Source organism: Scomber scombrus, chromosome 18 (genome assembly GCF_963691925.1).
Source record: "Scomber scombrus chromosome 18, fScoSco1.1, whole genome shotgun sequence".
NCBI lineage: Eukaryota > Metazoa > Chordata > Actinopteri > Scombriformes > Scombridae > Scomber > Scomber scombrus.
Window position 1 is genome coordinate 12,653,465 of NC_084987.1, and position 21,319 is coordinate 12,674,783.

Here is a 21,319-nt window from a genome sequence, read left to right on the forward strand (position 1 = left end):
TCATGATAGAACCATGTGCTGTGTAAAGAGACTAGGGAGTCCAGTCACAGGGCTGCGATATACAGGGCAACACGCAGTCTGTGAAAACTCCAGGAAAAATTTACAAACCGCAGCCTCATCCTTCCCTACTCTCCCACACAAACCTCTCCTTTTATCTCATCCCAAGTGTGGAGGGAAGTTAAAAATAATTCAGAGAAGAAAGGGGGGCTAGCAGACTGACACATTCAAACAAGCTCTGGTATAAGGGATGAAGCTAAAGCACAGCGGCTGTTGATAAGTAAGGATGGGACAGGCTTTATCCCGGGTGATACGTGGGGGATGGGCCTCACCACCTTGGCTCTCATTTTCCCGCTGCTTTCATCTCACTGCACACCGCAGACCCAATGACTCACCCAGTGAGCAAAACACAGCCAAAACCAATAGCCGGCAGATAGCATCTCTTACGCTAACAAGCTTTTCACTTGGGGATACCATCAACTCCCTGGTTTTCTCATACAGCTAATTAGGGATGGACTGAGATGCAGACCTGCAGCTATCTATCCACCCTGTTTTTATCCTCTCAGTCTTTTTCAGATCTGCTGCTTTTCTCTGACTCTGCCCTGCCTGTCTGTCTCTGTTTGTCTCACTCTTTCCGTCTTTCTCACTCACACACCTCTGTCCCAACTCAATCCACGCACCATTCACTCTACACTTCTATCCGCCTTTCAATCTTCCAATCCACTACCACTGCTGCCATCCCCGCCACTGTGTCCAGCCCAAGGCCACTACTGCCTCTTAATCCCATTAGACCAAACACAATCAATTATCCAGCCAGCCATAAGGATCTGAGAGCATTAAAAGGTTAGCTCAGGAGATTTAAAGCCATTGATGTCTATGACAGGAATGCACCCATTGCCCCCCCTCCCTTCAGCACACCCTGCTCACCAGGGTTAGTGTGTTAATGTCTGTGTGTGTACGTATGTCAGTGCGTGTTCATCAACATGATACCCTGGCACCAACTTGAGCCACCATGCATCGCTTGCGGATCTTTAATCATGTCCCTGTAAGTCCCGGCAAATTACTGCCTTGTGATGGTAATCGATAAAGCGATAAACGCAGCCAGGGACTGCAGCTGCCGGAGCGAAGAAATACCGCTGTGGCTACTGGTTTTTTCCCTCCCTTATAATCTGATCCTCTCTTGCCAAGAGTAAAGGAAAAAAAGACTCCAAGCAGGGGAGGCACAATGTGGGGAAGAGAACAATGCACCCTCATACACTGTACTGGCACTGAGAGATGGAGGAGTTGTGGAGACACAGGTGCAGGTCAATCAATGTTATCAAGCAGATTGCCTGATATAATCATATTGTAATCTGGAGACTCATCTCAACCCCTCCACCCACCATCCCTTCACCCCTGCCTGTCCATAAACTCCATGCCCCTCCGCCGCTCTATTCATCATTGATCTAATTCTCTCACTCCCTCCCCTTTATCTTTCCCATACACTCCTCTCCTACACACTCTTCACACTGACTTGTTCCTTCTCAGGCGAGAAAATTAAATATGATCATTCCTCTTCAAAGGCACTACTATTAGCCACATAATGAATATTCCGTTAATGTAGCAGAGAGGAGAGACTGCGTGAGTAACAGAAATAAGTGACAGCAAGAAATAAAAGGTAAAACTCTTAAACTCATTTTCAATAGCCTTACTACACAACTACAAAACCAAATGATTATGCACTGGCATATCATTTTCTGCACAGAATTTATAGCCAAATAACACGAAACATTAATTATTACAAATACCTAATTACCATGAATGAACAGCCCTGTGACATTTAACGCTATGATTGTAGATCTACCTCATCAGAGTCCAATACATCATTTATGGTTCATTAATATTTCCAGTGATGAATCATTGATTATGGGGCTATTATGAAATACTTCCTCAAATCTCATGTCCCTGATGCGACCTCCGCTGGAAAATCATTTGGCTATGGCTTGAAAGCACTTGTGGCTCCAACTTTAACTCTACTCCTAAAGACTTGTCAGTCTACGTTCCACATGCACCTGCCAAGCACCTTCTCCACTGGGATTCAAATGTGTTTCCTCATGCAGGCACGATAGCCACTTTCCAATTTCAACTTCATCTTAAACCACCAATTTCTGCTGCCGTGGCAGTGATTGAAATATGAAACCGTGCATATATACAGGCCATTACAGCGAATACAAGGCCCCAGCTGCTGTCTGTCTGCACAGGGAAGTGAGAGGAGAAGAAACAACAGGGATCAGCTACAGCCAGAACACATTTCTATTTATTTATTATTCAATAACGTTGAATTGGCCCCTGACCTCCAGCAGCAGCTCATGCCAAACTACCCTCAGAAGAAAATGGCAGCGTTGCTGAATCAGACGGAAATCAAACAGACTCCCTGGGGCTCCGTGGTAAGAGAGTTCAAATCTGACAGAATTTGATGAGTTTCCCCTTTGAGTAAATCTTTCTGCTGCTTTCGATTCATGCGAGAATAAGTCAAAAGCATGCCTCCTGAACCTGTATTATGTTCACAGGCATTCACTTTCTAGGGCAACAACACAGACACAGACATGCCAACATACAAATAACAAGTAAATTTAATGATTCATTCCATTAAGCGTCCTAGAAAGTGATAAGCATTTTTCTGAGATTGCGCATACATCTGCTCTCTCTCCCTCTCTCTCTCTCTTTCTCTCTCTGCCTCAGAACCCACAAACCAATATGTTCTTTCAGGGGCAACATGCAGCGCTTTTATCTGTCTTTTATGCCTCTCCAATTTTCAACAGAATGGTTTGATGGAAAGGTACTTCTAACCTAATTTCAGCTGGTGAGAAAAGATTATAAAGTAACTGTTGTTCAAGTGCAAAACAAATGAATTGAGTAGCATAGCACATAGCACACCAGAAATGGTGGGGGGATGAGAGTGGTGGTGGGGCAAACGCTACGAACACACTGTTGTCTGCAGCTTTCAAGGTTGTTTCAGTTGTTAATTAGTTCAGTTTGATGGCTTGCATCCATGGGTGCAGTCTAACCCAGTTAAGTCAGATGCTCAATGAGTTTTCTCTGGGCCTTAAATACTGAACCGCTGCTCTACAGGAACCTGGCTCAAGGTTAGCACCATAGTGTCAGTCATACCCAATGTCCAGCTCTCACAGTCTGCCATGCTCCTCAAGTGGCTGCCAGCTAATACTCACCAAGGTTACGTCTGTCAGAGCCAATGAGTATATCACTTATCTCAATCAAAGTCCTTCACAAATCTTTGAAGGATTGGTCCTGCTTGTGCTTCAAATTTGCAAAAAATAAGCACATTAACTTTCAGGGGAAATATGCGCTGGAAAACAGTCACACTATCGCACCTCAACTGCACAGCTTGACAAATAACATCTTGGATTATGAAGCTGCAACCAATCAAATCTTCAATCTTCAATTAATCAATTAAAATTGTCACCTACAAAGGGAAACAGATGAACACATTTGCATATTCTTGTTTTCCACATCTCTCATCTGTGTTAAAGAAAGAACACACCCAGTAAAGTTTCTGTGGTGATGTGTGGTGGAATGACTGTGGACTTTTTTGGGGGGTTTTTTTAGGTCGCAGCTTTTGATGTCGACAAATAGAAAAATGAAATACATCGTTAGAAAAACAAGCCTGTGTGAGATGGTCAGCATATGTGATAGATGACTTACTGAAAATGGTTCTTTGAGAAGACGGGAAAAAAAGGTTCCATACTGCATATTTCTGATACTAGTTTCAAACAGCAACAGCAGCAGCAAAAAAAAAAAGAAACGAAAAAAAAGTGTAGCACTAAAAGCTTTCCTCCTTGTATATTGGATGCAATATGAACAACTGCCTTTCAGTTAACATTAGTGTTCATTATTTTGGCCTTGTAAGGTAATGACTGTGCTTAAATGCCAAACTACAACCACAGAAGGATACATTGACATATCTTCATGTCCCCAAAGTCAGTTGGAAAGTAATTAATTGTGCCTTAATGACAATAAATTAATCCACTTTGTTTCCTCAGGAAACAGTCTAATAAATTGGTTGACAGGGAATGTAAATGCACTGTTTGTGTGGCATAAATCACTTGCTAACAATATGACACCTGTGGATATTCAAAAGTAACAGAAATCCTCTTTCAAGCCACACACCTGCCTGCTATTTTGCACATATTAATACATGATCTAGTCACAGTGACATCATGCATAAATGGAGAAATTAGCTTTGATGGAGAGAGCCAGATGAAATGGGCTCCAACTTGCACATTTTGAAATGTTGTAAACAAACAAAATGACTTTTAACTGCCACATGATTACTATAGTCATTAATTAGTTAACTATATATTTTAGCTTATCTATTTATACTTACTGGCATTTAAACACATTTTTAATGATATATTTATATTGGAAAGTATAGCCCTATATTTTACATTTTATTAAATGTATTTTACGTCAGATTTTAATATGTGCCTTTATTTTTTCAGATTTAGGTATGTAAATGGAAAAAAAGTACATTTACAGATGCTTTCCCCTGACTTTCCATCAAGTGAAGTCCTCGATGATGTCTAAAGCCAGAGAGGTCATTAGTCCATTATCAATTGCTAACACTGTGTGATATTCATCCTCGGTATATGACAAAGTTACAACTCACTGCTGCTCTACTGCTAATGTAACGTTGGGGCTAAAATCGACTGCATCTGTTGCAAGTATGTGGGTGCGGAAGGTCTTGCAGGGTAACTGATGTGGCTTGATGTCTTTGAAATTTCAGGGCCAGAGAGAAATACGTGTAAATCCTCCCTCTGTTATCTTTCTTCACCCTCATTTTTCTTTTTCTAATGTTATTAGCCTATATGTCGCTGCTGCTAATATAGCCTATATGCATGCAAAATACTTTTTCCCCGTTGGTGTTTACATTAAAAAAAAAGTTTAAATAAATTAAACAAATAAATATATCAGCATTGAAATAAAGTTTTGGCTCAGAATTTTTTCAATATTTTAAAATATATGTTAAACAAGAATGTTTTTTTACCCCTCTATCACTCTAATGTGCCTAGAATGATGCGAACATCATCATTTTTAACCTATATTTATTCAGGGGAAATTCACTGAGATCCATGCTCTCTTTTCCTTTTCACATTCACACCTAGAAATGCAGTACAAACACAGTCTTATCTGTTGGCCACTGAGCAGCTCCACTGAAGTAGGTGGGGTTAAGGGCCTTGCTCAAGGGCACCTCAGTGCTGGTAGTGAGGGAGGGACAAGTGCTGCTTCTTCACTTTTCCCCACTGAGATTCATCCTGCTGGTCTGAGGGATTGAACCGGTGACCCTCTGATCACAAGTTTGCTTTTCTAACCTTTAGGCCATCATTGCCCTTAGATGAATGATGATGAATATTGGGATAATTATTATTTCAGGGACATAACAGAACTGTAGACCAAGGCTTTCATATATGAGATCATTTGTGTCCAGTAAGTACGTACTATCACGAGGTGACAAGATTGTCATTCTGAATGTCATGCTGGGGTAGTCATCTGTGTTTGAGTGTGTGTGCCTGTCTATGTGTGTGTGGATTGTTTGTCTGATCCCTGCAACATTCTCCATCTCCAGGGGCAGCGGTTCCCTCTCTCATCAACCATGCCCAGCCAATGTGACTGTCACTCCCAATCTGCACTGAGAGGGGAGCCTGTGCCTATTTTTATAAATGTATTCATATTCATTAGTCCTTAGTGTCATTCATAGCAGTAGTTCTTTAATGCAGCGCGTAACCATCAGAGGCTGGAGGAGCCTGCCTCATCTCACAAATTAATAACACAGGCAATCACTGCAAAGGTGCCTACTGTCAAACAACAATGCCTTCTGATTTCCATCAACTGTGCGCTCTTCCTCATTTCCTCATGACACACACACACACACACACACACACACACACACACACACACACACACACACACAAAAACACACACACACACACACACACACACACACACACACACACACACACACAAACACACACACAAAAACACTCATCAGTGGTCCCCCTTGGGGAATCTCAGCAAAAATGCCAGCCTTGTACCAGCCTTTGAAATATGAAATCATTAATTTAAGTGAGAATTAATTGCAACCTTTTTTTTCTCCATTGACCCACCGCAATATTCTGCCTCATAACATCTTGGTGGCAGCCAGTTAATTGTGCAGAATAACTGGTGTGAATGTTGGCTGCTAATGAGAGTAATTAGGCACTCACGCAAGATTTAACTTCATCCACTCACTCAAAAACAGCACACTTTGCCTTGATTGTCTTGTATGTGTCACATAAACCACATGATGAACTATTTCTACAGAGTCAACCGGAGCACAGGAGTCAAGTCTTTCTTTATTACTGGCATCTGGGAAAAATCAACTCTTAAAATAAGAGTGGCATGACTGTACACTTTGACGTATAAATATAGCTTTCACTAGAATCACCAAGACCAATCATGTGAAAATGTTTTTTCTCTTTACTATACATCCACTTTCTCATGCACCGTTTTGGGCACCGTGCCTTCTAAAGTAATGGATGTTGGCTGCTTCTCACAGCCTTGCCATGTTTTTTTCATGGCCATTGTTTCTGCTCCACCCCACTTTAAATCAACAGAACAATGCATTCCCCCCCAACCCCACTATCCCACCATACTTCACTCTGGACAACATTAATAAAACAAGCTTTCAATGATGCAGAGTGCAATGCCACATTGGGGCTCTGAGCAGTGGTGTGATTAAAGCTTTTAAACACAGCCACCCCTTGAGTTTGCATATGTCAGCTCTGCAGTCTGTGTTTGTAAGAAGGCTGGTGGGTTGCATGTTCTGTCTGTCATTTACAGTGTCTCTTTTTCTCTTCTTCACTATACTCACTAATGCAGCGAGTGCAAGAGAAGTGCTTGGTCTACTTTAACATATATAGCAATAACAGGCGCCTCAACAATAAAATCAGAGCATCAGGAACAGGGCCCACAGAGAAAGCTAAAAGGAGGCAGGTAGTTGCTCTGCTAAAGTGATTGCGTCTATTGTCCAGGTCTAACAGAATACTTCTTTATAGCTTTGTATACCATACAAACCCAGTCATTTCTTTTACCTACCTACAATTCAGTTTTCCATGACAGTTTTTTTTCCACAATACTCACTGTGAAGATTTTGAAAGACACAAGTGGATCTGCATAACAAGCACTCAAAGAACACATTTTATATATTTTTTTCTATTTCTCCTCACTCCTTCTCTATATTCTAATGACCATGACCCCTTGAATGATTACAGAAATGGAAATAAAGCTTTTTAATTGAATTTCATGAAATTAAACATCGGCCAGAGCAACTTCATTAAACTGATATAATCCTACTGACTCTCCCATTTCTGCTCTACCCACAGGCACAGAATGTCCAGCGTAGCTACAATAAGATACGTGCTCAAACATTCCCTTTCACAGAACATGGAAATTATTCTTTGTGAGCCCCCCACTCCCAAATTAAAATAGCTTGACCAGCAATTTGTGCACGCTTTGAGGACAATGACATTGAAATTTATCCTCAGGCCTCTGCAACAGCAACACAAGTCAGAGCAGCTGCAGCCATCATGTGTCCACATGGAGTATCTGCTCACAAAGAGACAACAACAAGCGCCATCCCTGCCTTTGTTGCTGCTGTAATGCTCCCGTCTAAGTCAGGCATCACAAATCAGTTTTGAACCATCATATGTATGTCACATGTGATGTAGATCCGATTTGGCTTTACTCTCTTAGGTAAAGCTCTGTGTCAGCCTAGAGTGTGTTCACATGTCTGCTGCTTCTCCGATGGGAAAACAGGGGGCCAACATTGTCAGAAGTCCTCCTGGTGCATGTCCCCAACAGGGGAAGCTTGGGCTCGATTGTTTAGGTACGTCTCTCTGGCTCTAAGACAAGAGCAGACAGTGACCGAGGCATTTGGGACATGGCAGTCCCCTGCAGAATTAAACAGACTGCTTCTCAAGCCCCAGTGACAGGAAATTTCACTCAGATCACAAAAGGCAGCACTGATTGTGTCTGACATGTGCATCCTCTTCCCTAAAATGCAATATCTTTGTTTCGTCCGGATTGCTTGCGTATATGCATATGTATTTTTGTGTAGCCTGTGTGTTGGAGTGGTGCCTCATTCCACTCAGCCTCCTTTTCCCCTTCAATTGAAACAGTGACCTTTTTCTACATATTGCCTGTCTGTGAGAGGATGTCAGAACTAAATAGTGTGTAAAAGGGTGATTCCAAATTAAACAATTAGACTCAGGGGACGATAACCACAGATGGCCAAGCACAATACTGAAATACAGGGGTGAATGTATAAAAAGGCTGGCAGTGGGTGAAGTGGAAGGGTTACTGTTTGGGCTCAAACTGGGCACACTAATCCCTTTGATCCCCCCATTTTACTGTCAGCTGTTTCCTAGCTACCGTCGGATCTGCACAGAATTTAGGATTTGTGCTACTGTACACCACAGCAATCTCTACACCACTGATGCAGCGCTCTCTTTTCTTTCCCCCATCAATACCCCACCCAGTCCCCCAACTGCCCCCCTTCGCCCCTCCATCCATATATGCCTTCTCACAACCATCCATAGCAATATTCATTTCTCATTCTGTTCCCCCTTTTCTCAGCTACCTCACTGCAGTTGGCAGCAAATGTTATATGGCAGGGAGACAGGTTCAATTGGAAAGTATTTTGCACAGAGGACCATCAGAACATGACGCTTCACACTGAAAAAGCTGATTCTGATTTTGTCTATTCACATGAGAGACCGTGGCTGTGCCCCACTTTCATTAGTTGTGCTGAAAACAGCTTTCAAATACTGGTTTGGTCTTTTGAGAAAGCTCCATTTAGCGATAATGAAACAATCTGTGCGTGTGTGTAGATGCATGTGTTAGAGGGAGAAAATGTGTCTGCGTATTATATTCAGCACACTTTTACTCTGTGCATGTTTGTGCATCTGCTAACATGCATTAAAGCAATAAAGGCACTTTTATTGGATTCCTCTTTCAAGCTGCCTTTGAAATTAAAATAAATAGGCAAATTTATCTGCACAGGATATCTTTTATCCTTGTCAGTATTGGTTGCTTTCAGAGGTGCAATGCACCACAGACTTCCTGCTTATCCTCAGAGGAGCTCTCCCAAACTGATCCTAAATCATTCCAGGCAGAAACACACGGCAGACTCGATTTGCGTATTGGTGGATTCATGCTTCATTGTCAAACACTGACTCTCAATGGCCTCACAGCTATTAATTCTGTTAGCATATAGAAGGCTGTATTGATTTTCATATGCGCTGCACACTTACATAATTTGTATCATTCAAGAAGTCAAGTTCTCCGAACACCCCTATTTTTCTGGAGCCTTTGTTCACTGTATATGTTTCGATTAAGTACTCAAGTTAAATATTACCAGTCAATTCTTTATTATGGTTAAATGTTGTCACCCAATAAAAAATAAACCTTTATCACAAAAATCATCAGGTGGAAGTTTGTCTTTGTTTTGTTTATCTTGTTACATACCATTTTTCTTAAGAGAGAAATGCTGCCTTTTATACAGTGTTGGACAAACACTGAGGTTGAATCCCTCCATATGGTTTCAGTCTCACACCTGAAGCGCTTCCATGGCTTGAGCTGAGGGGCTAAGGAGAGGGAATCCAGATGTGACAAGAACCATAGAGCAGAGGCCTGCAGTGCCACTGTCAGCTCCCATCAGCATCACACCTCTTAGTTGACACTCTGCTGATGTTAGAGGCAAGGACAGTGATCAAAGATATGTGTACATTAAAGTGATGCCATGCTACAACGACAACCAGCTCTACTCTGTGTTGTGCACTGGGCAGGAATTCCTTATCATCAAACACAAAAGCACTGGCAGATGAGATTGTAGGTAGGGATTTCATTAGATTTATTTCATTTCCATTTGTTTACAGTTAAGGCAGAGTACTGTCAAAATGTGACAGTGGGGAAGGTTAGTCTAATGTGGAGCTTTGTCTGTCTGAGGAATAGGGAGAAGGCAGGTGTTGGGAAACAAAAGTGATGTCAAACATGATACAGAAACCCATGTATCCAAAAACAGAGCCACGGGGAATGAGAGTCAGCACTGGTCCTAATCAATATTGAGCACAAGGCATAGAGATGCAGCTAGAGACATTTCACCAGGCCCCCTAGCGGGAATGGTAGGCCTGCTGCCAAGCACAGCCTGAGTAGAGCAGTAAACTCAGCCCTACAGACGGAGAGCATAGAGGCTCCTTCTTTCCAGGCAAGACCCTGCCCGTTGACAGGAAGTATGCTACAATCTGAAATAGTTCATCCATCCACCCAGTCGTGCAAACCAGCTGAACCCTGACCTCACTTCCATGTATGGTGCTTATACAAAAAATAACCTCTTTAAACACCTAAATTAAAAGTTGTCAGTATGAGCAAATGGGCAGGCAGTGACATAGCACCCTGGAAGCAAAAAACAAGCATGTTCTCATATTCTCTGTCCTCTTCACTTCCATATGTTGTGAGGCTAGTTGTTCAGTTGACTCTGTTAAATTTCCTTTCCCATGCATTTGTATTGAGTGAGACAGTATTATTGGCATATATCCACATTCTCACTTATTGCAGGGAAACTTGATGGTGGTGGTTAGGCATCATAACCAAAGGGTTGTGATTGGTTTGGTTTGAGGTCAGCAGAAGAATGGAGCAGAATGTCAAGATATGAGTTCATTCATGTGAACTTACAAAGAAAATGGATTGTTACGACCAGTTGTTTTTACTCGGAAAAGACAGAAAACACAGGCCCACCACCCCCACCACAGTTTCTCCTCCATTTCTCTGTCTCTTTTGCCATTTTATTCACAACACAAGAATACACTCACCAGTCCCCAGGAGGGGCAAGCTGAATGAGAGCAGAGATTCAGTGCTCACATAATTCTGTAAAAAGCATTGTTTCTCACCACAGTTTTCCTTGAGTTGCCTTTGTGTTGTTTAAATGTTTACATGGAACAGCTTGGGGGCTTGAAGACAGATGTATGGTCCAAGAATACTGCATCAGTACATTCCCTTTTTTTCCCTTGATTAAAGTATTGACACCATTTTGAGGGCTCTCAAATGTCTCCTTAGAATGATGCTTTGATGAAGCAGAATGCACAACATCTTCTTGCTCCTTTGTCAAAATGATATTACACAAATCAAACATATATTGCCACTTTGCATCCTCCTCCCTTTCCAAGGTCATTCCCTCTTTCAATTTTTGTCCCAGCTCACCAGCTCAGAGCTTGTTCTTTGAGACAATTATTTGTTTTGCTCTTGATAGTAGAACAGGTGCCTCCCAGTCCTGTGTCACATTGATTAGACTTTTAGCCAGGAGAATTAATATGAGAAGAATTTGTCTGTTTTCCCCTGCAGCGCTTCTCCCCTCAGTCTCATCAGTAAACAAGGAGACATGGAAACAAAAGCACTCTCAGCTATGTGATTAAAACTGGCCCCAAAAGAAGGGCTTGATTCCTCAGCCAATGCTGCTATTATTGAAAAATTCTAATTTGAGTAGCCTTTACCTTTCCGAAAATGTATATTTCACCCAGTAAGACAAAGAAGAGCTGTCTGTAGCTAAGGATTGGGCTGAACATTTTGCCTTACCTCACTAGTTGCATCATACCTTCTTTTCTCAAACTTATAATTTAAAGAAAACAATCCAGGTTTTGCCCACTCAGCCCAATAACAGTCTTAACACAAATTCATATAATAGTAATAAGTGCTTAACACAGCATGGCACAACCAAACTCCTGCATAGTAAGTCATCATTTCAGCCAGCTACCCTAATATGGCAGCATGACAGAAACATGGTGGGAGATAGGACTCTTTGCTCCATGCAAATAGCCATTACCATAGCCCTTTGGGCAAATGGCAATTACTGGGCAAGGGGCGAATGCCAAAACCCTGCGGTACTAGTTAATTTGATTACATTTCCATTATGAACTATAAACACAGTTTTGCTGCTCGACTGAGCCAATTAAAGGCCTCCTGAAGCTAAGAAACGTTGACAGCATGGCAGCCCTATTGTTCTTCAACAATAGAGTAGATTGTAATCATTTTTCACCCTTAAACAGGTTTGAATCACTTACATTTTTTTTCTTTTCTGATAGATTACCATTAAAAAAAGAAATTGTATCAGGCTTTTTCATTTATTTATTTCAAATGTTGCTGCCAGTGAGCACATTTATTTCCTTATATATATAATTCAGCGGTGATATGTTCCATCTTGGTGAATAAAGTATCCTGTGGCAACATGAATAAACATGTGTTGACAGCATTTGGCAGACAAAAAGCAGCCAACCAACCAGACATAGGAGTCAGGCGCTGAAGACACACGAGGAGTCTGATTTGGAAGTCAGGCTGCCACTGCATTTCACCTGAGGCTGTGCAAGCTACTAGCTGGTCTTTCTCGGCACAGGCCATGTTGTGAAGAAAACAAGTATTTAGTCCAAATTTCAGCAGACATCTGTTATCTCTCTGGAGCAGTAAACATGTTTAATTAACTACATTTCACCAAACAGGGAGATACATATGTTATAAATATGTACTGTGTGTAATTATGGCATGGTAACTGAGAAGTTACAGCACTCCCAGTCTCACGTCACTGTGCCCCATGTGGGACTTGTGACGAGATTAAACTCCTTTAAGTTTAGGAAAATGCAATAATTTCATCACCTATAGGGCTTAGGATTTATTATCATGTCTAAAATCAGATGCCTGGGGCAAATCTGGCATCAATGTGCGTATGTAGATCTACTTTTGTGGAGCTACATGCAAAACAGATAAGCTTTCTATTATTTGTTATAGAGTGCTGTATGTGTGGGCGCAGCCAATAGGGTTTGTCTTTGCTGGAACTGGGAGATGCCTTTGATTCCATTAAAACTGTATTATATTTCTCTTGATGGAGTTGTAATCATGTACGCATTGATTTTTCTATCTTACCGTGGATGTGTTTGCACGACCATGTGTGTTAGTGTGTCACTGATGTAGATGAATTATGATCTGATGCCTGCATTAGAGCAGGGAGTTTTAATCACACAAGGATTCAGAGTGTTTTAAACAAATGCTTTTTTGTAAGCATGGTGGATTATCATAAGATTTAAAGATTTGGAAATGGCTGACAGCTGTCAAGCTGCATAATAACGTACGTCCAGAAAATTATAGCAGCTGCCGGTTGGCAGAATGTCAATGCTGCTATCTAGATTAAAGCTCAATAGCCAGGAACATAAGCGCCACCAAGCGCACACACACACACACACACACACACACACACACACACACACACTTTTGATAGATGCACACAACAAGATGCGCATAGAAAGACAGTCACTCACACGAAACACAGGGATGGATTTCAGCAGCACAGACTCTGAGGAGGGGTGAGGAGATACAGAAAGCGCTATGAGGTGAATAAATACAAAAACCTCACATCTATTTACTTGGTATTTCGATGAGGGGGTCTAAATGAGTCTTAAAAAGGCCTGCTGAGAGTAGCCTGTGGCAGGAGAAAGGTTCCCCCGGGGACTCTATCAGGTATCCTCTTGAGCACTGGAACAGCCAGCAGTATTAAACACAGCAGGATCTTCAGTGGGAACCTGCTGAAAAACAAGTACATGCCACCTTGGGTTCCCTGGGGGCCTGATGTGCCTGTGTGTCGCCTAATTTATGACATCCTCAGAGGTCCTCTGCTCTCAGGGAGTGACTACACCTTCTCTAACTTTATGCAAAGGCACAGCCACTCTGCCAGTCATTTGCAAACACAGATGCCCCATGAGGATGAGATCTGCCTCCTACTTTAGGAGAACAAGACCTCTCTGGCGGCTGAGAGGACCGCCTGCAAAGACTGCAACTGCGTCTTCGCTAAAAAACCTAAAGCAGCAATTGTGCGCCATAGAGGAGGTCCTTCTCAATTGAAAGAGCAGGCAGACAGAGAAGTGAATCTCTCACCAATGCTAATGCGCAGCCGGAAATATTCATGGGGCTTTGAATACCAACTGCATTGATGAGAAAGAGGTCTGTTTTGGGGAGGTAAGGTAAAACCCTGTGAAGTAACCTAGAAGCACTCAACAGATCCTCATACACTCCAGGCATGTTACCCCGGGAAAAGGATGGTAATAACAGCTAGAGGAACTGTGCCCTGCATAACAAGAGACGCCTGAGACTCTTTTCAGATAAGGTTGGGAGCACTTTAGAGCAATGCGACCTGTTCAAAGACAAACAAGCAAAGGGATTATGCTGCTTTTAGCACTTTGATGCACTGAGCATTGTGATTATAAGATGGGGAGTGCATAGAAAAGCCACTTCCCATATGAATCAACTTCTAATATGAGATTTTTTTTCCCTTTGGGACCTATTGAATTAAATGCCTCAAAGATTTGTATGCCAAATGGGCATTTTCTGTTGCAGTTCTGCATGCCCCTCTGTGATAAAATCACAACCCTGTGGTTGAATTCTTAAGCATACGGTTAAATGCCATTTAATGTGAATTTACATCAAAACTGCTGTTAAAATTCATAGCCCAGTAAGCCCACATGATGTACTCTGTCCATTATCAACTTACCTTCACTTCTTGTGAAAACTGGCAGTTATGTTTTTCCAATGATAAAATATGGGAACAGGAATGATTGTCTTTCACTGGCTTTGTGTCTTTATCTACCATCTACTGTATATTTCATTACCTTCCCACTAGTCAAGAGGCACAGGTTATCCACTGACAGATGACAAGTGACAAGTCATAGCAATTTCACAGTAATTGTGTGATTAGTGTAGTTCATGTTCATGCCTATATCCACATATCAGATTGTGCTGGACGTGAGTGAAACTACATGTGATTTATTCATTCTGCACCATGCACATTGCTTTCACACAGCCTGTAAGTGAGAGTGTAAAAGTGGACATTAAGCAAATGTAATACAGCCTTCAAATAAAGACCCTGCTTGATTGTCTCATAGTCAGATTCATACAAGTTAATGACTGCTTCTGCTAAGCTATTCAGGTGGCATATAGGCAGCAGGGGCGGCTCAGTCTACAGGCAGAGACACAATTTGTTTTGGGGTCTCTCAGTAAGGACCACTGGTCTTTTGACATAATTCACTTATTTTATGTCAGGATGACCATGTAACAATACTTGTTAATCATCCACCTTTTAAAAATGAAACATACTGTAAAATTGTTAATGAAGTAGTATGAATATGAATATGTGATTCGTCAAAGTCACATATTGAGACACATAACTCTTTAGAGCAAAATGCTGAATTGCCGACTTTTTAATGAATTAGAAATTGCTCACAGTGACATTGTGGGCTCATTTATTGCAACCCGCATTTGGCAGCAAGTTGTACAATATTAGAGCTCAGATTTGCAAAAGGCTGTGCTCCCAAAGCGTTTGGAGCATGCAAGTGGCCTTATGGTTACATCAGGGGACATGGGAGAGGTTGAAGCCACAGTTTTCACACCTTGTTATTTATGGGAAATAATTTAACAATTTCATTCAGTGTGCGACAGACATTTTACTATAACTGATCTAAGTTTGGCTGTATTACCATAGCTATTAAATCACACGTTTATAGCAGTTTTGCCTTATATTTTTGCCATATATTTCATTTAATAGCTACTATCCCGACCACAGACTTTCTTGCGCGCTCCCCTCACCAACCAACAACAATAGTAGCAACACTATGCGAACAAAAAAAAATCTTACCTTGAGCCTGAGCGCTGAGGATACACGTCGCTGAAAGCAGAATCCAACAGGAGACCCACACCTGTCCGACCTGTCCAGTCTGTCCAGCTGTAACCATGGTCCCCGGCGGCACCGTTGAGCCCCCGGTGCGTCTTCCCCGTCTCCACGCTGGGAACATGTTGCTCGGCGGCCACACACTCCCGGGAAGAGTCCTGGCTGCTGCTGGTCCTGTGCGTCAGACTGCTCCTCACTGGTGATGAGGGTGAGTGACTGGGGAGTGTGAGGAGAGCTCACTCCGTCAGAGAGCACCAGGCATGCAGACAGGCACGCGGTAGTATGAAAAGCCTGTGGACAAGTCCCGCATGAGCAAGGCGGAGTCAGTCCAATTGAATTTGCTCGGCTGTCAAGTGTGCGAGACGAAATATTGACATCATCTACTTACGGATCCGAGGTGCCACGGAATGTATCAGAAAGACGAATAAAAAACGGGACGGTGACTGTACAGTCTCCAAGTTCAGAGGGTGACGGCAGCTTTTGCGCCAAACCAAATGTTCATGTTATATATGTATCCACTGATTAAAGAAAAATGATCAGTGCATTTATTTATTGTTTGTTTGTTGGTTTTGTTTTAAATAGCCTACCTTCCCTCAAAAACTCTACTTGAGCAGGGCTCCTCAGCAAGACCAGGTGCAGGTGCCTCCTTTCATTACCCAGTGACCAGGGGTAAGGTCGTAAGTGTGTGTACTGTGTGAAAGTGTAAATAGGTTCAATTCACCTTTTATTGAGGTTAGAAAAACTTCCCTTTGCATAAAAAACACCCATTTTGTACTCTGGCCTGAATATACTGAAATGTACTGAATATGGCTGGCCGCTGACCGTAGCTACATTCAAGCAGTTTTTAAAATCGTTATATTTTTATTTTTTATGAATTGACCATCACACACTCACTAACAGTGCGCACAATCTGAGACAAGCAATGCCAGACCAAGTGCTCTGTACGCTATTGCCACCATGCGGCAGAAAGTGGTAACAAAATGTCTATTTGGACTAACTATGATTGATTGCTGACACATTAAACCCACAAGAAGGGATTTCAAAACTACCTGATGACAACTAAGTCTTTCCAAAAAGCAATTTTTAAATGTGTTTTACTTCTTAGGTATAGCAATTACTGGGTCAAAGACTAAAAGTACTTGGTTTACTATTCTGCAATGGTCCCAGTAAACCCCGGCTCTGTGGCAGGGTTAAAACAGCCAAACTGTTACACAGATTAAAAAAACTAAAAAAAACATAGGAATAGCTTACACCTTAATATTTTAATATGATTCAGAAAATTAGTTTGAGATCAAATCAGAGAGCATACAGTACCATTACCATCTGTGAACAGATGGTAATCATCATGTTTCCTCTTTCACCAGACAAAGGATAAAACACAAGTATGAGTGCACAGACATGGTGGGGACTTCTGAAAATAGAGGATACATATGGGTTGAGATATCAGCTTTGTTGTCCTTACTCCTTTTGAACCCACTGAAAAATACATGCAGGGCAAGGTAAGCTTCAAAGAGCTGTATGTGTGCCATTAGAATTTCTGACTTTTGAAGACAGTAATATTGAATAACAGGGAACATGCAAGCTGCTATGAGCTAGGTACATCCTGACGCTGCTTTTCAAAAAAGCCTGGTTGAAATGTAAACAGGGGTGGTAATCTGCCTCAGGGATGTTGCCTCACCTCAGTCACTTTATGCTGTGCTTTTTGTGAATCTGTTCACCCGTCCTTTACTCTACAAATACCATCTGCCTTTTTCCCATATGTCTTACATCTTCTCATTGTTACCAGGGGCTCATTTGGTGTCATCTTGCTTCCTCCGTTTATTTCCTCTCTCCTCACCCCACTGCCACCCCATGCACCAACCCCCCTCCTGATAATGATGTGCTGATTATGAGGCTCTTAGGCCAGCAGATTGCTCTCCAGTCTCATTCGCATGCAGTGGAAAATTGCTGCTGTCTTGGAGCCCCCACCCCGCTGTGCATATCAGGCAGGTTGACATTAGCAAGCTGCCGGGAACGGTGCTCAGGCTTTAGGGCAGGTGCTCTGTCTCCGTCTCTATAACTGTTCTGCAGCAGAGGAAACAGAGGTTGCCTGATGTTACAAGCCACACTGGTGGAGAGAGGGGGGCACCACTGGGCTGGTGTCAAACAGTAGGGTATTGTGTAGCTGACATTTATACAGTACATACACTTACTTACCTGCTTTTACTTCACAAATGTGACCAAGTGCATTATGGCGTTGCACAAAATATAGAAATCAAACTAATTTGCTCATATGAACATCACAACTGCTCCATTGATGGTAAAGACAGAGATCTTTCCAGTAGAAATGTTTTATAATGTGGGTTAGTCAAAGCTACATGTCAAGGGAAGTAAATAACAACTGAAAGTGTTGAGATCATAACATTGTATCACATATTGACAAAAACAACAAAAATCAAGCTAATGCATTTCAAGGCAATATCATAGGAGTCATTAATGGACTGCACGATTAGACATTCCACAGACCACATCTTCTTTAATTGAGTGACATTGACAAGCTTTCAAAATGTTGAATATGATTTTGTTCAATGTAGCATCATGACAAAATAAATACTCATGAAGGTCTCACTTATAGGAAGTAAAGAGCTATGCTGATCTTTTTTTCCCTCATCTTCTTTCTGCCACAGATGGGGAATGCACTATGGCCCTTCGGAATCTGTTCTCTGTGCATCAGCTCTCCTGATTTGAAATAGCTTGATTGAAATGAGCTTCATTTGAGATTGGCCTTGTGCTGCCTCACTTATTTATGCAGGGATGATATTGTAAAAGGGAAGCAACATGGCCATGAAATACCAATCCCTGCCTGTCACATTCGTGGATACAAACAGTAGAGTAAAGTTACCTTGTTCTATCTGTTTTCCAACAGAAAAACAACTCAGCCACCCCCTTCAGCTTTGTTATTCATTCTCTGTGATCTTCTTTAGATGATTCTGCCATCTGACACACATGTTGCTATTGTTGATTTTCCAATATGGATGAGCTTTCCTCACAAAGAAAATGTGTTCCCTCATAAGTAACAGCGTACACACATACAGTACGCACACTACACAATGTGGCTGCATCAGTCTTGACACCTCATCTACAGCGCCTCACAGAGAAAATCTGATTTCTCCACAGTAACAGATCATCTCACAGCGCTTTCCTTGAGACAGTTGTAAACTTCAACTGCAAATTGAAACATGAAAAATACAAACAAACAGCTGCTATAAGATGCATAACTGCTCCTCAGCAGATATGTCAGTGGATAGCATCAATTTCTATGTGACTCTTTAAGATTTGATTCCTCTTTGGACTTAGAAACTGAAATACTTTTAGGATTTCACCATAACAATTCAAAATTAAAAATCATTTATTTGAAACAATATATATAGCATATCAATATGTTATCTAAGTTTCTGTGTTTATTTAAAAAAAACAATACTGGGTAGGTGTCAGAATATTAATATAATCTCAAAATATTATGGTGTTATTTCCCAAGGGACAATTCACTTAGGAATATTGCCTTGAATCACTGGCATAATTGGTCTCCTCCGGTCTCACTTTGATGTAAATAACATTAGCAAATTTCCAAACAAACACAAATTCTGCCTCAAGAAACAACTTAAACTAGAGATGTGGAGCATACGTTTCATTCACGTTGTCAGAGAGACGTCACTAACTGCAAGATGCAATGTTATTGGGATTGGTTCTGTGCTTCACCAGAGGCTATTTCTGTCTGCTATACACTCATAGAAATGCATGTATGAAATTGTATACATACACATGCATACACATTTAATTTGATGGAAAAATACAGAGTCAGAAAGTTGTTTCTACATACAGCTGTAAACCACTGCTTCAGACAGTTTGCTTACAAAACAATTCTTTTCACTGTGCTACTTGACATTTTGACATTTGTTTAGTGATTGTTGTGTCCTATTTTATGTTCATAACTATTCATCCTTGCTGTGTCACTCCCTGTGACCTTCACCACACTGATTTGGCAATTTATTGTTCTGTTTCCTCACCAAAGTCCTTTTTTTAGAATGAATAGCTTGCAAGAGAAAGCACTGATGGTCGAAATTGTTTTTTTGTTATTTGTTTGTTTCTGTTCTCTCCTCTCTTAGTAGGCTCCATTTGAGCAGCTGATAGTGTGACAGCAATAGCCCTCAACAGCATATAAGGAACTTTCATTACACATGGTCATTTTGAGAAGCAGAGAGAGTGAGGAAATTGAGTCGCAGTGGTACATATCTGAAATAATCAATGTTAACCAGAGTGCTGCAGAGTTATGAGCTTTCTTACTAAACATTTTGAATTAACTAATCAATAATTACTGCTTGCTTTCCCTTGCATATGAGGATTTCATAAGACAGTAGGATGACTGTAAACAAAAATGAGCTAAAATATGTGAAAAGGAGAAGCATTAGAGAGCGTAACCCTGATAATTTTAGATCACTGCCTGATAAAGGTCATCTTTGTCATCTTCATATTCAGCTGTTGGAAGGTAATTAAAGCAGCTATTTACATGCAGAGAAAATAATTTCCCTACTAGTTCTTGAGTCTGCCTTTTGGCTGATCATATCGCACTGCTAAATCCTTGAGCCTATAAACCCCGCCATGGTATATCATGGCATTATAAAATACCCTGGGCACACTAAAGATTAGGTGGGATGAATAGAGATATAGAAGCCAGAGGTTTCTTACGATTTCACACTGGTTTTTAACACGTGAAATTCTTCCCTGTAGTTGTCACCCTGCCCTAAATCTCCAGCATGTAAGATGCTGTTGCAGCATACGTATTCAACCAAAAACCTTGGAATAATCCATATCCAGGATTTAATAATATTATGTTACGGGTTCTCTGTGGAGTCAGTGCCTGTTGTCAGGTGTTCATTACAGGCTTGCGCCGCTGCAGTTTGTCCTTAAGCAATACAGGAGGCAGGTTGACAACAGCCCCTTGAGCTTAACAGAGTGTGAAGATTTTGAAACCTAATGATTACCAAAATCAACACTTATATATTCACAGCATGCATGGGCAGAATCCTAAACACATAAACACATGTTTGACCCAGTCGTGTTGATCCCACAGCAGATATAAAACTATTGTCTGCATACTTAAGCTGCATTTCCAGCACAGTGAATTATGGGGCAGAATGCTTGTAATCAGATCAATGGGTTTGAATTATTGCACTGTACGGATGCCATTATACCATATTAGCTCGCTAAACTTAAGCCAATTGAATTGCCCAAGTAGCTTAGCAGTGACAGAGTGATTTATGTAGTTTTTAGGAGTTTGGGCTGTAGATGTAATGGAAATGAATGTGATAGAGCTGGAGTGCTCCCATGTGGGTCAGGCATTGTTTGGGGCTGTCTAGAAAGTACAAAAATCAGGATTCAGTCCAAACATTCTCACTCTCTCCCTTTTATTGTCAACAAAATCACAGCCTAAATGAGATGACTATAAAATAAGGAATGACTCATCCTTTTCAGACAGCAGGCAAATTAGAA

General features: G+C 41.4%; 1 protein-coding gene across 1 annotated transcript in view; it reads right to left on the minus strand.

Moving 5' to 3' along the window:
• Window positions 1–15,914, minus strand: part of sdk2a (sidekick cell adhesion molecule 2a) — an 86,219-nt gene extending 70,305 nt beyond the window's left edge. Inside the window, exons 1-2 of the mRNA XM_062438241.1 lie at window positions 15,758–15,914; window positions 14,049–14,051 (exon numbers count right to left, since the gene is read on the minus strand). Of these exons, the coding sequence (XP_062294225.1) occupies window positions 14,049–14,051; window positions 15,758–15,914 (160 nt within the window). The remainder of the gene's footprint in view (window positions 1–14,048; window positions 14,052–15,757) is intronic.
• Window positions 15,915–21,319: the final 5,405 nt, after the last annotated feature.